The sequence below is a fragment of the Lingula anatina genome, chromosome 7 (assembly GCF_051362555.1).
Source record: "Lingula anatina isolate TDL-2025a chromosome 7, LinAna3.0, whole genome shotgun sequence".
Lineage (NCBI taxonomy): Eukaryota > Metazoa > Brachiopoda > Lingulata > Lingulida > Lingulidae > Lingula > Lingula anatina.
In genome coordinates, this window is record NC_141773.1 from 14474632 (window position 1) to 14492584 (window position 17953).

At 39.1% G+C, this 17953-nt stretch overlaps 1 protein-coding gene across 1 annotated transcript; it reads left to right on the plus strand.

The window, feature by feature from the left end:
* The first annotated feature begins 3385 nt into the window (after window positions 1-3385).
* Window positions 3386-17848, plus strand: LOC106162535 (UPAR/Ly6 domain-containing protein qvr). Its single transcript, XM_013539846.2, has 4 exons — window positions 3386-3600; window positions 7976-8029; window positions 13467-13625; window positions 15492-17848. The coding sequence occupies exons 1-4, from the start codon at window positions 3573-3575 to the stop codon at window positions 15716-15718; spliced, it is 468 nt and encodes a 155-aa protein (XP_013395300.1). The 5' UTR covers window positions 3386-3572; the 3' UTR covers window positions 15719-17848.
* Window positions 17849-17953: the final 105 nt, after the last annotated feature.

Genomic DNA, 17953 nt, shown 5'->3' on the forward strand with positions numbered 1-17953 from the left:
TAAAGCCTGTGTAGTAGATGACCGCCAACTGCCGTCTTGTTCATTATAAATTATTGCACCTGTACAATTTGTACAACACATATCACATCTGAAAATAATGGATGGTCAAGAGACCATGAAATAAACGTACCAGGTACTGGAACATGCACATGCCTACACCTAGCAATAAATTCGATGCAGAATGTCGTTTTACAATTACTGGTATACCCCTGTAGTAATCCATTAAACACATACATGTACATGTATGTCTCTGCCTCACATTAACATCTATCAAATTTCCATTCTGCTTGTAAAACTGTTGCACATAGAAAATCCACTTACAGTTACTCTAAATAACGATGTAAAAATTGTTCCTTTGTTGATTATGGCACCTTTGTAAAGGCTTAATTGACCCGGCAATCACGGATTACATGATGATGCCTCTTGTAATAAATCTTAATGAGTGTATGAAAATGTTTATGTACATACAATTAGGGGTACATATACCTTTTTGAAAAAAAGAAAATAACTGCGAGATACAAAGCATCAGAATTATTTCAAATATAAACGAAACATACATTGTAACTTGTTTAAAATTCACTTCACATGCACTGGGTCAGAATATACAGATCCTTTCGCGTACACAACGGGTGATATTTTAGTAGTCAGTATCTTCGAGGAGATCTCCGTGTTTCTTTTTCTTAAACATACAGTAGCAAACCTGACGAGTGCCTCTATGTGTACACGCAGGTAAGCACGTTGATTGGTAGACACTCCAATTAGCACCTGCGTAGTCAGGGTGCCAGCTAGTCCAGACAGGTGTTTGGACGAGATCGTATCTCTGATTTCCACGAATTCACTATCACCACCCTGAGAATTGTGGCTCACACAGTGACTCCTTTCATACTGTGCCTTCTCGCACACGGCGCTCCAAACTTGTCGCTGTGTCCCCTGAAAAAGAATAATGACAATCTGCATTTTTTTACTCTTAGGAAATTTTATGGATGAACACTGATTTCTGACTAGTCGTGCAAGTTTTAATTTAAAAATGTATTCGCTCCGGGATTTTCTTCACTCAATCGAATTTTCCTCTCCAAAAAAAAAGTAAAAAAAAAAAAAAGTAATTTTCCTCTACTCACACACCATTGTTCGACATTTCCCTGCACACGGATACGTGTACATTGTTTTATATCAATTCTAAATAAATAATCTAATTATAAAATACTACCCAGTCACATGGACTGCTAGGTCTTCCTGTACATGTCAGAAGGAAACATCGACAGCAGGCACTTTTATTTACTTTTATTAGGTATATGTTGATTTATTTTCCATTTTATTTATTTTTTATTTATATTTTTTAAGGTCTGAATTGAGAACGATAAGCATGTTTGAATAATATGTAGACATAAATAATATGGCTCTGGAATATTTTTGAATGCAGATAATACACATATATACATATACAGGGTTTTAATTGTGGCAGTTTTAGGATGAATTGGGGGAGGAGGGGGGGGGCAGAGGAGAATGTCCAACGGACACTACAGGTCGCTGTGAAAGTTGTCATCGCCATCATTCTAATAACATGGTTGTTAGACATTGCGTAATGTTAATTCCTATTTCATTCCTTTGTTATCTCTATTTTATGAAATGCATGGAAAAATCACTTTAGCTTCAAGAGACCTGAGGTTGTACTTTAATGAGAAGAAAGTTTGATACATGTAATACTCAAGATACATATTTTTTTATTATTATTGCTATTTCTTTTTCTTCAGTGTCAGGACCAAATGCTCGTCTTACTCAGTCTTGTAATGAATAGTTCAACCAACCATTTTATAGAATAAATAAAAGATATAGCATGTTTTTTTCTGCATCGAATGTTGCAAGATTCATATACAATGTAGATTAGTTTCATCTTTTGGTCGATAATTGTTCAAGTTATGCATTTATCAATTTATCTATTCATGTGTTTGTTTATTTGCTTATTGTTCACATTGCAGATAGATTTATGATTCAGCTCCACCCGTCACGGCTCTTAGGATAAAAAATGTAAGACGATGCCAATGATCGAAGAATATATTTCCCGAGGTTAACCACAGCATAGCAATCTATCTGGAACGTTATCTTTCTTGTCAGTTTAATGTGTTTCTAAGTTTTTGAGTAGAACTCTAAAACGTATCCATTGACCAAAAAACTAATTTAGCCCTAAGTTATTTTTGACATTGTGAACATTTTCTGAGAGTTATTAGAGCGTGAAACGGGACGTTTCACCGGTGCACCCAAATTGATGGGATTGTTGCTGTAGAGAAGATACACGACACTTGACGTCATTATTCCAGGCGGTGGAAAATGAAGTCGAGCTATTTGACTAGAGCGTGGCTACTACTGGTACGCATATACACTCTATGGTCAACAATCCCCATAATAATAATATAAATAATAAGTCTCTCTCTCTCTCTCTCTCTCTCTCTCCATGTTCAGGCTCTGTTGTTGTGACTATGTCGGAGATCAGGGGACAGGTATCCCCTGATACATGATTTACATTCTTTACATTTAATCGCCGTCAAGACCTTTCGATTTGCTGTTTTTGTTTACAGTGGTCAGGCAATTGAAATGGATGTTATTAAGAGAAAATGGACTCTTCTTTCGAGAAGTCTTCAACCCCTCCCCACGGACAAAATAAACCCTATTCTAATGCCGTTTTAGCATACAACAAGGAATCTTAACTAATAAAATCCCTCATTAATAACGGTACGGTTGTTTCTTGAAATTAGAAAATGAATGTTTTCGATACTTGCACATTATATGTATTTATTACATTTCGGGGAAAAAACGTCGGGCAATACCGTTTATAAGGTTTCACCAATTTCATTGAAAGGGAACCAGTTTTTGTTTCTCGAGCAAACCCAGCCCTTTTTATACTCAACCAACGTTTATGTTTTTAATCTTTTTTATGCCTGGCAGTGATAGGCAATAAAACAACATTATCTCGTCCTCTTATGTTTGCTTCCAGTATTTAACGTAAAACTATAAATATACTTCACACCACCGTTGTTTAACATCATTTGATTTAGCTTGCAGACAAAGAAAATAAATTTATCGTCTGTGGCTAATGACGTGTTTAAATATTCATTTTATGTCTATCCTAATCAAGGCAGCGCTTTTGGTCAGAAATGACCGCGGCGTTAAGCGGTCAGACGCTATACACAAGGACCCCGGCAACAAGTTCGACCCATGTTCTGGTTTAACTGTACGTCTGAGATGAGAAATAATTCAGTTAGCCGTCAGTTAAGTTCCCAAGCAGCAGAGCGAAAAATAAAAATATTCAGGAAAATCGCTAGAGCCGCATGCGCGACCGGGCTACACCATATTAACGGATGACGTCATAAGAGAGCTCCACCTGCATTTCACTGCCACTCGCACACCTAGCAAGGTAGTCCACAGGTTAAATATATCCCCCAAGTCTCAGTGTCGAAATTACTGTAGTTGTAAATATACCTGGATAGATACGTTTGTGATTTACTGCAAAAACGGCCAAGTGAAATGTGATTAATTTCCGGGTTAATTTCTACGTCTCCAAGTAAGGGTGCGAGGAAATGCAAACGCTGCTCGAGATTGGACTTGGTAAGTGAACGAAGTGGGTATATTATCTTTAAGCGTGAATGTAGAGGTCCTTGTCGAAAGCGTTCAAGCACTGATAGATGTAGTAATAGCGGAATGGATTTTGAGAAGTGCTTGCTACTTACACGCTTGATGAACATTAACGGAAATGTGATGGGACGACGTTGGGACGCTGTGCCTTGTGTTAAGTTTTTTTTTAGAAAAGTCAACAATATCGCCATGTTAAATTGGCCTGCATTGTTTCAGCGAGACTATATGTACGACTGCAACATCGTTTAGTAACTTTTAGAATCACTGTTTATGATCGGCTTTTCCTGTGTGTAGTTGGGATATTTCTGTCAGATGGGTCTATAAATAAAATTCCAAGGGAAACTGTTAATGTGTGAATTGCGGTGTTCAGGGAAAGATAGCGTTACCTGCAGGGCGCCTTGGGTATTGGACGGGTTGTTTAAAAGTCAGAGTGCTCGAGATCCTGGGTAAGCAAGCGCTACCTTCTTAGCACAGGAAACCTACCTGCGTGCCTTAACCCATTCAGCTGACACATCAAGTTAAGGAGTCCTGTATTAGAGACGTAAAAGATCATATGAACAGATAAATATTAAAATCATTGTGTAATGGGAAATACTGTATAGGAAATGATGCACAGCTTGGAAGAGACGATAGAGATTGGGGTGGTTTTGGACCTTGTTCGTGTGTGTGTGTGTGTGTGTGTGTGTGTGTGTGTGTGTGTGTGTGTTGGGGGGGGGTGGGGACTGGCAAATCCTACTTCATGTCGTAACTAATGACTTTTAAATGATTACTGTGCAGGAATTTTGTAATAAATAAATATCTATCGGTAAGGAAGACTTACATGTAGGCACCTTTTTCTAATGAACGTGTGCTGTTGTCGCAAAGCAGCAGGAGACAAATATAGAAACAATATGACTTGGCGGCATGACTGACATGACCGATCGAATTCCAGACCCAGCAACTATTTTTTCCATCCCCGCCTAGGGGAGAATAGCTCACCTGTATGACCCAACTGGGCATTTTCGCCAGGTGAACAATTTCTTTTATCCTGCCACGTGCGTGCTCAGCATAACTGTAAGTGTTTCTATGCTCTTTAGTTTACTGCTCTTTCAAATGAACGCCAACTTAAAAGCAAATCAAAGGCACACAATTGAGCGTAAGGGTGCATTTGAAGAGCTTATCAAACGAACGCCGATGCGTAAGATCTCTACCTCTGTACTAGTCCTTGTAAAAGAGTGTATGTGCAATACATACCTGCGGGTGCTAAGTAATTACTGAGTGATAGCGCAGTGTGCCTTTGCTATACTTTGTTGTAAAGTGTATAACTTCAGTTGTTTGTTGGATGCGCAGTGAAGCCTGGAGTTGAGATCTAGAGATAGTGTATAAAAGGGCTTCCGAGGTTAAAAAAAACTCAGTTTCTAAAACGCAAAATTTATGGCGCAGGTGATCGTTGTAACGTATTGTGGTTTCTGTGACATTCTCTTTCTCTACCCTTTCTGATCCCCTCTCTCTCTCTCTCTCTCTCTCTCTCTCTCTCTCAGTTTTGCATTGCACCTTCTCTGCTTTCGCAACTGAGACTCGTGCACTTCTGTTTTTATTTACCCGCCCGTGAGTAAGTTTTTATTGGACATACGCGATGACTGGGTTTTATCGAAAGAGGATACATCGTTCCAGTTGAAACACATGCCAAGCGTGGGATCTCAGTATATCTGAATGTGGGAGCTTACGCAAACTAGAAATATACGTCACACTTTCTTTAAGTCTGGCTGTAATAGGATCGATTTCCCGTCATTTCCCCAAATTGCAAAATATTCTACGAGATGGGTAATTCATGGTTGCCTTTACCTCATCTTAATCATGCTGACAGACGCGTTTTTAGCTCAGGATCAAAGTGATATTCGAAGATTTATAACATCACTAACGGCATTTTTGTCAAATTCTGCTGCCATTTTAGCAGTGAAATTGCCGTCAAGTTTTCTCCGGATAGATACATCAAGGTACAATTTCTTCACAGACCCCTTATAAATCAATTGAAGCCCGGAGATGTTTATTGAGATCAATGTTTTATTTGATTTGGGGATTAAGATTGCTAATTTTCTCATACGGACTGTATTTATTCTCTCTGGTGCTGTTTAGCTCTGTTACATACGTACCTCTAATCATGAGCCAGTGTGTATTTTTGAATAAATGCCCAACAAAAATCCACTGATGCTTGCATGCCCTCTGATATCAGGGTCTAATAAAATAGTATACAAAATTAAAATAGTATTCAATTTTTGTATCAGACTACTAGCTCACCCTGCAGTCAGAGAGAAATGTTTGCACGTCTGTGTGCTGACAACGCTATGGTACGTCAAGCAATCACGGGTAAAGAAACCGATTCTCGCATTGACGATAATAATAATATAGAAGTCAACGACAACAAAAGAAATTGCTCATCCAGTTAGCCAGAAATAACGACCTGCGCCAAAGAAACAGTGATGCTTTGTAAATGCTTGGAATGCGGCGTATTCTTATACTGTCATTATATTAATAACCTAGGGGTTTACAAATGTCTGGGGAGGGAGGACAATTATGAAGAAAATGCAGACCAGTAAAAGACAAATGACAAATAGTAGATGAGATATTTTGCTATAATTTGTAGGGTACAGGGATAGGAAACTACTCGGTTCTGTCTCTTTTTGCTCATTATACTGATTTTGTCTAAAAGAAGGGAAAAGAGGGCGGGGTCTGGAGCCACGGGAGGAGCATCTACCCCTTTTGACACCTCATTGATCCGATATTGGCATTAGTATCAACCGTCCTTTCCTTTGCTAGGGTCTGTTAACTCACATGCTTTACCAGGTCCTCAGCCGGGAGAAGGGGTGGAGTTCGAAAAGGCCACTCTTTTTGCCGGAAAAGGGTCCGCTCTGGGTAAATTTTGATCTACGAACACAATGATTTCATGGAAAATAGAAAAGGTCCACTTTTCAAGAAAAAGAACCTACCAATTAAAAATGCTTGTCACGGGCCTGTTTACACTTATATAAGGTTTTTTTTATCGGACGCCTTTGCTTTCAGGTCGTCAATTGCTAATACCGAACAAAAAGATGTAACTGTAAACCGAACTAAGCAATTAGTTATATTATTACTCCTTCGGGAATAAATTGCAAAAGAGTATCTTTCCAGGTTGTGAGTCATTTTTTACTTGTCAATCATAACCCTGAATTTTGTAGTTAAACATTTCTCATTTATCTTATTACGCTTGCATCTGATCCTGATCTTTTGAACTTTGGAAAAAAAGCTCCTTAAGCCAGTGGGGGATCTTGTTCAGACAACCTCTGACGTCAGCGAGAACTTTAGGTCGATCATTTTCAAACCGTATACCTGCGGAACAGGTGGGTTTTCATCTTATGCACTAAGAACCCGCGACATTACGAGCAAATTGGTTCAAATGAACCATATCGGCAGCAATTAGCAGCCAGCATAAGATTAATTCATTCGATGCAGTCTGGTAAGTTTGGGAAATGCCGTAACTGACAAGCGTCAAGAGTGGTGAAGTAACTGCCGATGATAGACGCGGCTGCCGCTTGCAATATTGCGTGGTAGATAGTTAATGATAAAAACATTGTTTCTGCCGTTTCCACTCGGGGAAAAGGCAGTAATTACGGCTTATTCCCACGCGTTAGGTTCGATTACTTGCTATGGGATGGAAAATGAAATGAATTAATGTATTACAGCGGCAGATTAAGATTAGAAAAACTGGGAAGGGGCGTTAGTAAGGGTAAACGCACTGTTTAGCTGATTGTGCCTCTGTGGCAGCTGTCTCCTTCCTGCCTTCCTTCCTTTGTGCCTTCCTCCCATCCTCGTCACTTTCGTTCCTACGTGGTATGAGAATTTGAAATCACTTTCGTTTTTACCTTCCTCTCCTTTATGGCGTAGGTGATCGTTGTAATGCAAAGTGATTTCTGTGTCATTCTCTTTCTGTACCCCCTCTCCCTCTATCCCTACTACTCTCTCTCTCTCTCTCTCTCTCTCTCTCTCTCTCTCTCTCTCTCTCTGGCCTGCGTCCCACAGAATCCTAGAATTAGATTAATCAAAAAAAAGACTGCGACCTTTATGGTAAATTCAGCGTGTACTCTCTACGTGTTCCCCCCATTGTCCGCAATCTGGAACTATTTTATCGTCTGCACTTTGATTTCACGTCAAATAAATCGCTGTGGAAAATCGACAGAACGTTGATGAAGTGTACACAAAGTGATCCCACGCATAACATTGGTGAAACTGGAGGTTTGCAGGCAAACTCCTGTCGATATTCCCAGTGATTTAGACAATATATGTCACATATCGTAGAATAATATGATTGTTAATACCTGTATATATTTTCCAGTGCTCCTTCTTCTTGCGGTCGAAGTGGTTCAAGCACAGCCGGATCCATTCACGAGTAAGTCTTTCTTTTTAGTTATAACGCATTGATGATTGGGAAAGTGACATTTTAAATATGTAATAGTACGATGTATCATGATCGTAATTAACTTTTGGTATGTGTTGTGATTCGGAGTTGAATTGATATGATACGCTTTTCTACTTCATGAAACGTTTAAATAAGTAATCTTATGGTGGAACACTCTTAATCATTTGATGAAGCCTGTAGTTATAGGAAATTAATTTAACGTCTGTGGCTAATGACAAATTAAAATATTCATTACGTGTCCAGTTACCAGTTTTCATGTTAAGGATAGCTCAGTCTCTATCTTTTCTGTTTTCCAAATTAAATCATAGACATATGCGACGGCAGATCAGAAAGGGTGGGGCCGGCGCAATGGTCTATTCACCCCTTTCCCCCATAAAACGGCATGACAAGCGACACGAGACTAAACTAAGCACTCTTTCAGAAGGTGTGACTTGCATATTATAGTGATATAGTCCGTTTTTAATTTTTGTGAACACCCCTGCTCTCTCTACTGACTACCATAGGCTAGCTAGGTGATGACATAGGCCTAAATTTTATAAATAAATAAATATATTTTATAAATATAAATATATAAATAAACGTTAGATCTACGCATTTCAATTCCTGGAACAGCGCCAATCTTGTAACCCCGTCAGATTAAAAAGTTGCTGTATAAGGGCGTATTCCCAGAGCTTTTAGATCGAACTATCCCCGCGGGGAGTCTCACTAGATTACTGTCAGATAATCCGGCTTAAATGTCCGTCCCGCCTACTACAAGCTGTAAGGGGGTAATTAACTTTCGTACCCGCTCCGCTGACAGCTATTTAGCGTGAACCCCTAGGGAGTTAGGTCGATCTAAAGTAGATCGATCTAATCTCTGGGAATGGGGCCTAACACATGGCACAACAATATAATAACTGGTATCTCTTTAAATCCGTAAGGCGGAACCATATAGTTGACATTGCCGGTGTGACAGGATTGGTAGTCCGCTAGGAACCGTAGTCAGTTCCTTAGTACTTTGTACAGGTGCCTGTTTCATATACTATTCCCAATACTCCCACTAACCCTAACCTGTACTTATATATCATATGGGACCCGGACTTCCATTCCTAGGACTATAATTCTTGTCACACCGGTATTTTCACTTTTACAAATGGATTAAATCTAACCCCCAAATCTAAGTAGTAATTGTCAGAATCTCTCGGTTTGAAAAGTTTTGCTTTTGCTGGTAATAGAGGTTTTCCGATAGACCGCAATACTCAGGGTGGTGGAATTCTTGACAGCCTGAGACGGAGTCCTAGAGAAAGGCTGCAAATTCACTCCAGTCGAAGACTTATGAATATAAATGACTATCATATTGTGAAGAGCCCCTATTTGTCATACAGAACCGGCATTAATAAGCGCCAGTATTGAAATTTGATATCATATTTCTATGCCTTTGATTCGATTTTGCTCCTCGCCACATCATCCACGTTCACCAAAGGTATAGAATGATTGTATGGTATGGAAATATATTTTTTTAAGTGTGTGTGTGGGGTTTCAATGCGTCGATATTGTTTAAAATAAACTGCCGGAGAGAAAGAGAGAGAGAAAAAGAGAGAGAGCAATCCAAATCAACAAAGACTTCGTCACTGTGTGTACGTAAATGGGTCTATACATTAGATTATAAAAAAAAGTGGCATATACTCGTATGGGCAGACTTGTATTTTTTCATTTGTTTTAACGAAACAGATGGGAATCATAAACTTCTCCTGAAAGATAAGATAACAAGCCGTATGGACAACGAGGTTTTCGTAATTGGTTCTTCTTTTTGGTCCCAAACTCAGCGGGATCCCAAAACCCGGACGATTAATCGAGTTACCTGTCTATCCGAACGCAAACTCATCGGTTTGGCTTCCTGCCATTGTTTCAGTTGGCATCTCTCTTTTGACCCTAAAACATTCCATGTCATGGGGCCTATTTATTTTATTTCAGGTAAGTCTGGCAATTACTTCAATTCTGGAGCACTGGTGATCCAGTGTTTGAGAGAGAGAGAGAGAGAGACCCATTTAGTTGACGCAGAACAAACGACTCGTTTCGTTTGTCAAAACTTCTTGAAAAAAGTAAACCTAAAGAAGAAAATTCTTATTTCTTACGCCCTTTTTAATTCTCCACCTCCAACACACACACGCACACACACACACACACACACACACGCGCACACACACACACACACACGCACACACTGCGCACGCCTGGACAGAGTAGGGATTGACACTCTTCCCACAAATATGCCAAATTAATAGATGAGACTCTTTAGAGATTTTTCATATTGATATACTTGTGTCCCCTTAGCTGCACGATGCAAAACGACACAAAATGATTGTCCCGATACCTTGTTGTAACGCTATGAAATACAGGGTACCGAACGGCCATGCCTCTCCAGGGTAATTTTATTATTTTACAATCTCCGGGCAGATATATCGTATTTTACCAAATTCGGAATTTCTTTGATGTACAGGCGCCTATGTATCCTGTACTACAGTGTTCTGTTGGCATCAGATAATGGGCTAAGGGAATTATATTATGCTGGAGTTACATTAGTATCGACTAGGACGAAACTAAAGGGAATGTTACACTAATAGACTGTGTATTTTAAATTGCGAACATCCTCCCTCGTTCACGTTGTCTTTGTCTCTTCGATTACGGCGCACGCTCATTTTCATCTTTGGTCTGGAATTTGTTGAAAATAAGAGTGCAAGATTTTTTCATCATTTCTCTGAGCTCCACCAGCCACTTTATTATTTATTCATTTTGAAAACACGCTTTTCATGATCATTTTTTCCTTTTTTAGTTTTATGCAAAAATGACACTATATTAAACTGTATAGGGGAAATATAATCCGCGACCTTATAGCGCAGACATTAATAGTTGTGCATATGAAATGTCTTGTTTTTTTACACTATGTAAGTAGGTTGTTAAAGCTGTAGCCGGCATGAAGGGCCGTTATATTGTTTTTGCCTGCTAGTAGACCTCCTCGGGCCACATGCCGCTTCCCATAAAATATTGGCGCAATATTGGCCGTAAATAACGTTAATTTAAGGCCGCAACAGCAGTCGACTTTCATCAGACGCTAAAATAAACCCAACTGAACTTGATCAGGACAACGACCTCACTTCAACCTCACTTCAAGTTAAATTAACTACCTTATTTCTTTTTATCATTTATTTATTTATTTGTTTTTTTGGGGATATTTTGCAGCTTGCGGTTTTTACAGCCTCGGTATTTTCATATGGCAGTTAATATGTTGGGCTTGGTATCAGGTTTTGCTCGCGTGACAAGATGTTTTGTTAATAGGTTAAAATGCATTGACTGAATCTGTATATAAGCATAAGCATAGTTTAATATGTTACATGGATGTTAAATGTCAACCCGTTCAAGTCGACCAGGATCCTAAAAGATTTATTCTTTCAGCCACTTAGTTGAAGTTGAAAGACGGTCGTGTTTTTATTGTGAAACGTTAAAGAAAAATCACAAAAAGTAAAGGTAGTACCGCGTTTGTTTTTGTTTTTGCTGTTGTGTTTATATTGTTTTTCCAGAAACGCACGGGTCACAGTAGGCAAATAGGTCACGACAATACTCATTTTCTGTAGGCCAGCTGAGAACATAAACGAGAAATCTGCCCCCTACGTGTGTGATGCCCTCTACTGCGTATACTGAGGTCGCCGAGACAATTTTTGTTCGTCAGGCAGTATTCACAGACATTTCTCTGGCTAATTCTGTCCAGCGATAATTTTTGCACAGAAATGATGCCCTCACCCTGGCTTGTGGTAAACATAATATCCCTATGTAACTACACTAAAAAATTTTATTTCTCTTCACCTGTATCTTTTATCTCGACTTTTTTTTTATATCCAGTGTCTTATTTTTTAATCTCTTCTCGAAGCATGTTCTGTTTTCACGTTTTGAGCACGAGGCGAAAGCGGTTTTGGGTGAGAACGACCGTCATCTCGACCGGAATTTAATTTGTGCCATAAAGCGTGTCAGAAATCAATAAATCGATAAGATTATGATTTACGACGTTTGGCAGAATTTTTCATCAAAAGGGGCTTTTCTGACTAGACCTTATAAACAATTGACTGATATTTTTAAGAGGCTGTGGGGATAGTTTGACGCTGATACATGTATTAAAGAGGAAAATATTCCGTTGTGTTTCCTTATACCCAAAATTTATAAACAATTGTCCTGGTTGGAACTGATTTTTTGCCAGATTTTCAAAAGTTAAGCGCAATGGAAGCAATGCATATCCAAAATATAATGACGACAAAAATAATTACAACCAAGATTTGTAAATAAAAAGTGGAAACTTTTTCTTTAAAATACGTATTTTAACAGACACCCTCAAGCACAAGTATGCATTAGATATTCTATACTAGTAGCAGATGGACAGTGCATTAATATTGTACCTCTACATCTGATTCCTAATCCGTAGATTGGTGCTTAATGTGAGGACGGATGTAAATAAGTGTATGAGCATATCTCTATATATAAACGTCTGCGTTTTTTATTTCTACGGCACACAAACACAGGCCTACCCAACTACCAGACTCGGCACCGAATGATCCAGAATTCACCGGTAAATCGGACCACACTACCCGTTTTCAAGGTGTGTATCAGATCGCATTACATAGTATCAGACGCGACACCGCTCTTGCCTAGTACGCGATGTGATAGTGACGATTCTCAGCGGGGTTGAAAAGCATTGCATCACCACTCAAAATTTGTTCAGGGTATGATACTGTGTAATGCGATCTGATACACACCTTGAAAACGGGTAGTGTGGTCTGATCTACTGGTGAATTCTGGATCATTCGGTGCCGAGTCTGGTAGTTGGGTAGGCCTGAAACACTGCTATTCACATCCTTTTGTACTGATAATACGTGTGCCTGCATGCATAAGCACACGCGCACGTGCACAGGCACAATCTTCTGGCGCTCGTACACGCACTTTTAAGTGCTTTGAAGTTATCATATTTAATGTGAATATTAAAATATTAGTAATGCCCCGCATTTGAATGTATCGTCTGTTTCTTAAAGCAACCACCTAGATAGAGGTCTGTCTCGACATTGGTTAAAGCAATGGCGGACCTAGGTTGGAATACAGTGGGGTGCATACCCCCTCCCCCTTAGCCCCTGAGATACCCCTTCCCCCCAAGAAGAAACAAAATAGCCAATGAAGCGAGATACAACCAATCACTTGGTCCATCCGTGCGCCGTGCATACTACAGCTAAATTGTCCTCATAACCTCTTACATAGGCCTATCGAATAAAAGTATTCGGTTCTAACCCCACTCCCCACCCTACCCACCCTACCCCACCCCACCCCACCAAGCATTCAGTAACATCCTCAACCCACCAGTGTTCACCTCGCACTTTTCTTTTTTTCACAGCTACTATAGACTGCTATCGGTGCCTGGGGCCTTTGAGAAACAGCACGTGCGGGGATCCCTTCGACGCCGAAAAGCTCCACCTTGGTGAGGAGGAGAGCGGAATTCAGATCATAAAGTGCAAAAGAGGGGCGTGTCTAAAATGGACGTATTTTCACAAAGGTAAGCTATACTCTCGCGAAGACTTTGGTCTGCTGTTTTACGTACCCACAGTTGCAAGAATAATTATTTTCAAAGAACAACTTAAATCAGAACTGAAATATTGAAGTGGTAATAGCTCTGATTTTTATCTGTGGCTTGAGGAATCTATCAGTTGAACTTTTAGATAAAATTTATTATCAACCTCCCACAAATACTATACAAATATTCAGAAATATGCTCACTGACATGAGTACTCAGCCAGGACTTGGGTATAAGGTATTGCCCGTTAAATGACAGCATCAGTAAATCATCGTTTTTCCTGAAACACACCATCTGCCAAGTCAAATTTGAAAAGTTAAGGGAGAAGGGGGCGGTCCAGGCTCATCTTTGTCTTCTTTAAATTCGCCTTATATCTACATGTATCAACCGTTGTCATTTATAAAGGACAATTTTCAATGATCTGTGGCTGATTCCACACCAGATATATTGGGTCTTTTTGTAATGGACAGGCAGACGGGATAACGTGCTATTGTATTATACTCGGATCCAGTGGTTTATCTGCTTAATGGAACATTCACCACTTAAATCAATACGAAGTCGCTCCTCGCTGCATTCGAGCTGAACCAATTGCCCATTCTTTATCTCAAGCTAAACTATTTTAAATTTTTCCAAAGTTAACATTCACTGAAGTTTTGCGTGTTATTCCGATGGCAATCGTTTATATAATTAAGAAAAATGTTCTCTGTGCTTGTTGTTGCAATACAGTTTCGTGGAATTTTTTAAAATAGCTCTTCCCGTGGCATGCACCACGCAAATGTCAACGACCACCTTGTTATGATGGAAAAGAATTCACAACAGTAAATGTAATGTCAAAATATGAAACCCCGTCTTCATAATAACCATACACAGACGTAACAAAGGGTTTTATATTTAGATGAAATTTGGAAAGAAAGGAGCAATTTATAGATGCGTATGGACATCCTATGAGCACAGAGGTGGCGAAATAAATTATACTAAATGTACTACTTTTTGGCGATATAGGGTGAAAGTCGTGTAAGAAATAAATACAAGCCACGCAAAATATGGTGAATCTGTACTTGGGTAATAGACCGTAGTTCTAAACAACGAAAGAGAAAACACCCAGAAAAATATCCAAAGATAAATTATTTGATTTTTTTCATTGCCGCACCGCGCTCTCTGCCATTATTTCCCACCAGACTCTCCTCCTGCGAAATCTCGCTTGATTTTACTGTACCGTTAAGATGCGTGACTTTCGATTTTATTTATCATCGATGAATTTCATTTAACTATCTCAAGCAGTATATCTATTCCCCGGCCTTTTTTCTCTAAAACTACCTCTTAAATTACTTAAACATAGCCATTTCCCTACAAGACCCATGCATATATCTCGCTGCACGTGTTGTCCTTTTTCTATTTGTGAAACTGCAATGTTATAAATTGTTTATGATCAGACATCTTCTGTCACCTCTTGGCGTTTCCCCGTATCTGTATTTTGATCTTGTTGTAATTTATGTGTTCATCGAACAGGTATTTATATTGCAATACCACACTCAGATCTGAAATAATTCATAATGAATGCTGTAAACCGCCAGTTTGTGTAAACCCTTCCTCTAATCACAAGTAAGTGAAAACGACAAGGGAAAAGAAATACAATATTTTATTCTTTTACATTTGCAAGTCAGTTTTGACCCTAGGGTGATCGACATTGGGAATCTGTTAGTTTCTTTTGATTTCCCACAAAACGATGTACGTATGCGTCAGTACGCCTGCGCATTCGAACGATTCATTTGTGTCTTTATTTATTTATTTATTTATTTATTCTTAAAATTAGCTTGAAATAGTACCAAAAAATTCAACATATTTCAGGTGAGCTGCTAATCAGAAGAACGTGTTCGCTGGACGAAGAAGACCTCGTGTTTCACATACCTCTGGTGGACGTGTGTAGAAGGGAGAGAGATGGCAACGGGCGCCTCTGCATGTGTTCCGGTGACTTGTGCAACGCCGCACGCCAAACTTCCGCTTCCGCTTCCTGGAGCCTGCTTATAGCACTTGGCTCGGTAATTCTTTCTGCGAAGTTGCTTCTCCTCAGCTGACACCTCTCTCCCTGGTTTGTTCAGTGTAAGTGACATTGAAATATGATTCAACCCAAGGCCTATAGCAGTGCATTGTCTGAAATTACGAGATCAAAAGACAAGCTGATGGGCAGATATGATAGAGAAATGTACGCGATTAAAAGGAAGAAAAGACAGCGAGGTTTTCATTGGTGCTTCCGCCGGATCTGCTGTTATGGGCCTTTTATGAATCCGGAGAAATGTCTGTAGACCTACTCAACGTAACAGAACTCCACCGACGAGATGGGAACACAGGCAAGCTTCCATGGTGTTTTATTATGTGATTAATTATCTTTTTCTACTCTTTGTGGTCAAGGGCTCTCTAATGTTTTTCCCCGTTTCTTCATGCACCACAAAGTCTCATGGGAAATATACACAGTTGCATCCATCAACATTGATGTTTTTTTTTTAAATTGCAGTTATTAGCCTATTGTTTTGCATTGTTAGAACCAGTTAAAACATTGTCAAACTGTAACAAAGTATTACTAACAAGGAATTGTTATCTTATGGGAGGCGCTCGCAAAAGCTCAATACCCAAAGGGAATGCTCTATTAAATAAATTCTTTAATCACGTTTATCATTAAATTTAACGGCTATAGGGCCTGGATACATTGACATGATGATGGAAGCACGGGAGATAAATTTTGCACGGAGTCGACCGACTATTATTTTTTATCTATCGTAGACTCACCGCTTTGGCGTCTTCATGTTTGACTTTTTGTTGCCTTCCAGTGATCCCAGAGGCTAACATGTCAATACCCAATTTTGATACGTGTTGCATGATGAAGTCTCAATTAAGCCTTCTGGGGCCATTCAATATTCCCACTTTGTCAATAAATGATGACTGTATTATATAATAGCCAACAGAGGACGATCTGTTTTTAATGTGCCAGGAACTGTACTGTATTTCTTCCCGTTGCTGAGCAAATGACAAAAGAGATGGGGGCGTTAAGGGGAATTCTGGATGGCCTCATAAAGGCATGTAGTAGCTTGTTGTTCCAATTAAGTTTTTTGAAGAAGAAGGTGCGAAATACTCATTGTATATACGCTTGCTTTCCGCCGTTTATATAGCTGGCTATCCAAACAGATTATCCTGGCAAAATACCCATAATGCATATTAAATAATGCAATTTATTTTTACCTTTAAGCGCCAGTGGTGATGATAAAGGAATGTTGCTAATTTGAGTAGTAGTTCTAGGTATTTGGCCTTCTTAATGAAAAGCGTTAATGTTTGTTTTGTTCTCAGAATACACGTGGTGAGACACTTATCTCTTTTATATATATATATATAATGTAAAATGTTTCTGCAGCATTTTAAAGCGGCTGAATGTGGCAGGAGATACACATTGTCTACGCACCAAATTAAGAAAAATACTGAAGGATTTTACATTTCGTTTTAAATGCTTAAATACTCATATAAAACAGCAGTCGTGCTTAAATCAAGTCGATTGTAGCCAGAGAGTAGGTCGATAGGATAAGGTTTTTAGTACATAAATGAGGCGAATACTGTAGACTTAATATGGGACTTACACAAGGAATTAGACTTTCTCCGACCTATGAGCAAGCTCGTCCCGTGGGACCTTATCAAGAACGTGATTGGACAATTAAACCTTATGATGCTAACATCAGCAAAAAATAGCCATGAGAACATCATTCGCTACGTTAATCTAATTCTCAAAACTAATCAGTAATTAAGGCATGGAATGAATGCCAATCAATATGGTCCCATGTACAGGCTGTACAGTAGTCGGTTTTTAATTAGGAAGACGATAGTCCTCTACTTAGTGGGCTTACATGGTCACGCAACGTAGTTGATGAACCAAGGGTATTTTATTTTATACTGAGTACCAGGTCGTATCAATCCCAAGTTCTGTTACGCGTGTGCATGTTGATGTATATAATGTATAGTTGTACATATATATAACACCGGTTCCAGAAGGAAACGGGTTGCGTTTCATAAATGGGATATTTGTTGTTATTATTAGAATGGCACCAGTATAAACTAAGTGGCATAATACACGGGACTTTAATATGAGTTATTTCCTACATTTCTATGCAACTGTTTCACCTACTCATATGAATGACGTTATCATATTAAACATATTTTCGGTACTTGATTGTGGTTTTTCTTATTTCTTGTGATCCTCCTTGTGGTAAACGTGTTTTTATACTGCGTTTGTGTGTGTGTGTGTGTGTGTGTGTGTGTGTGTGAGAGAG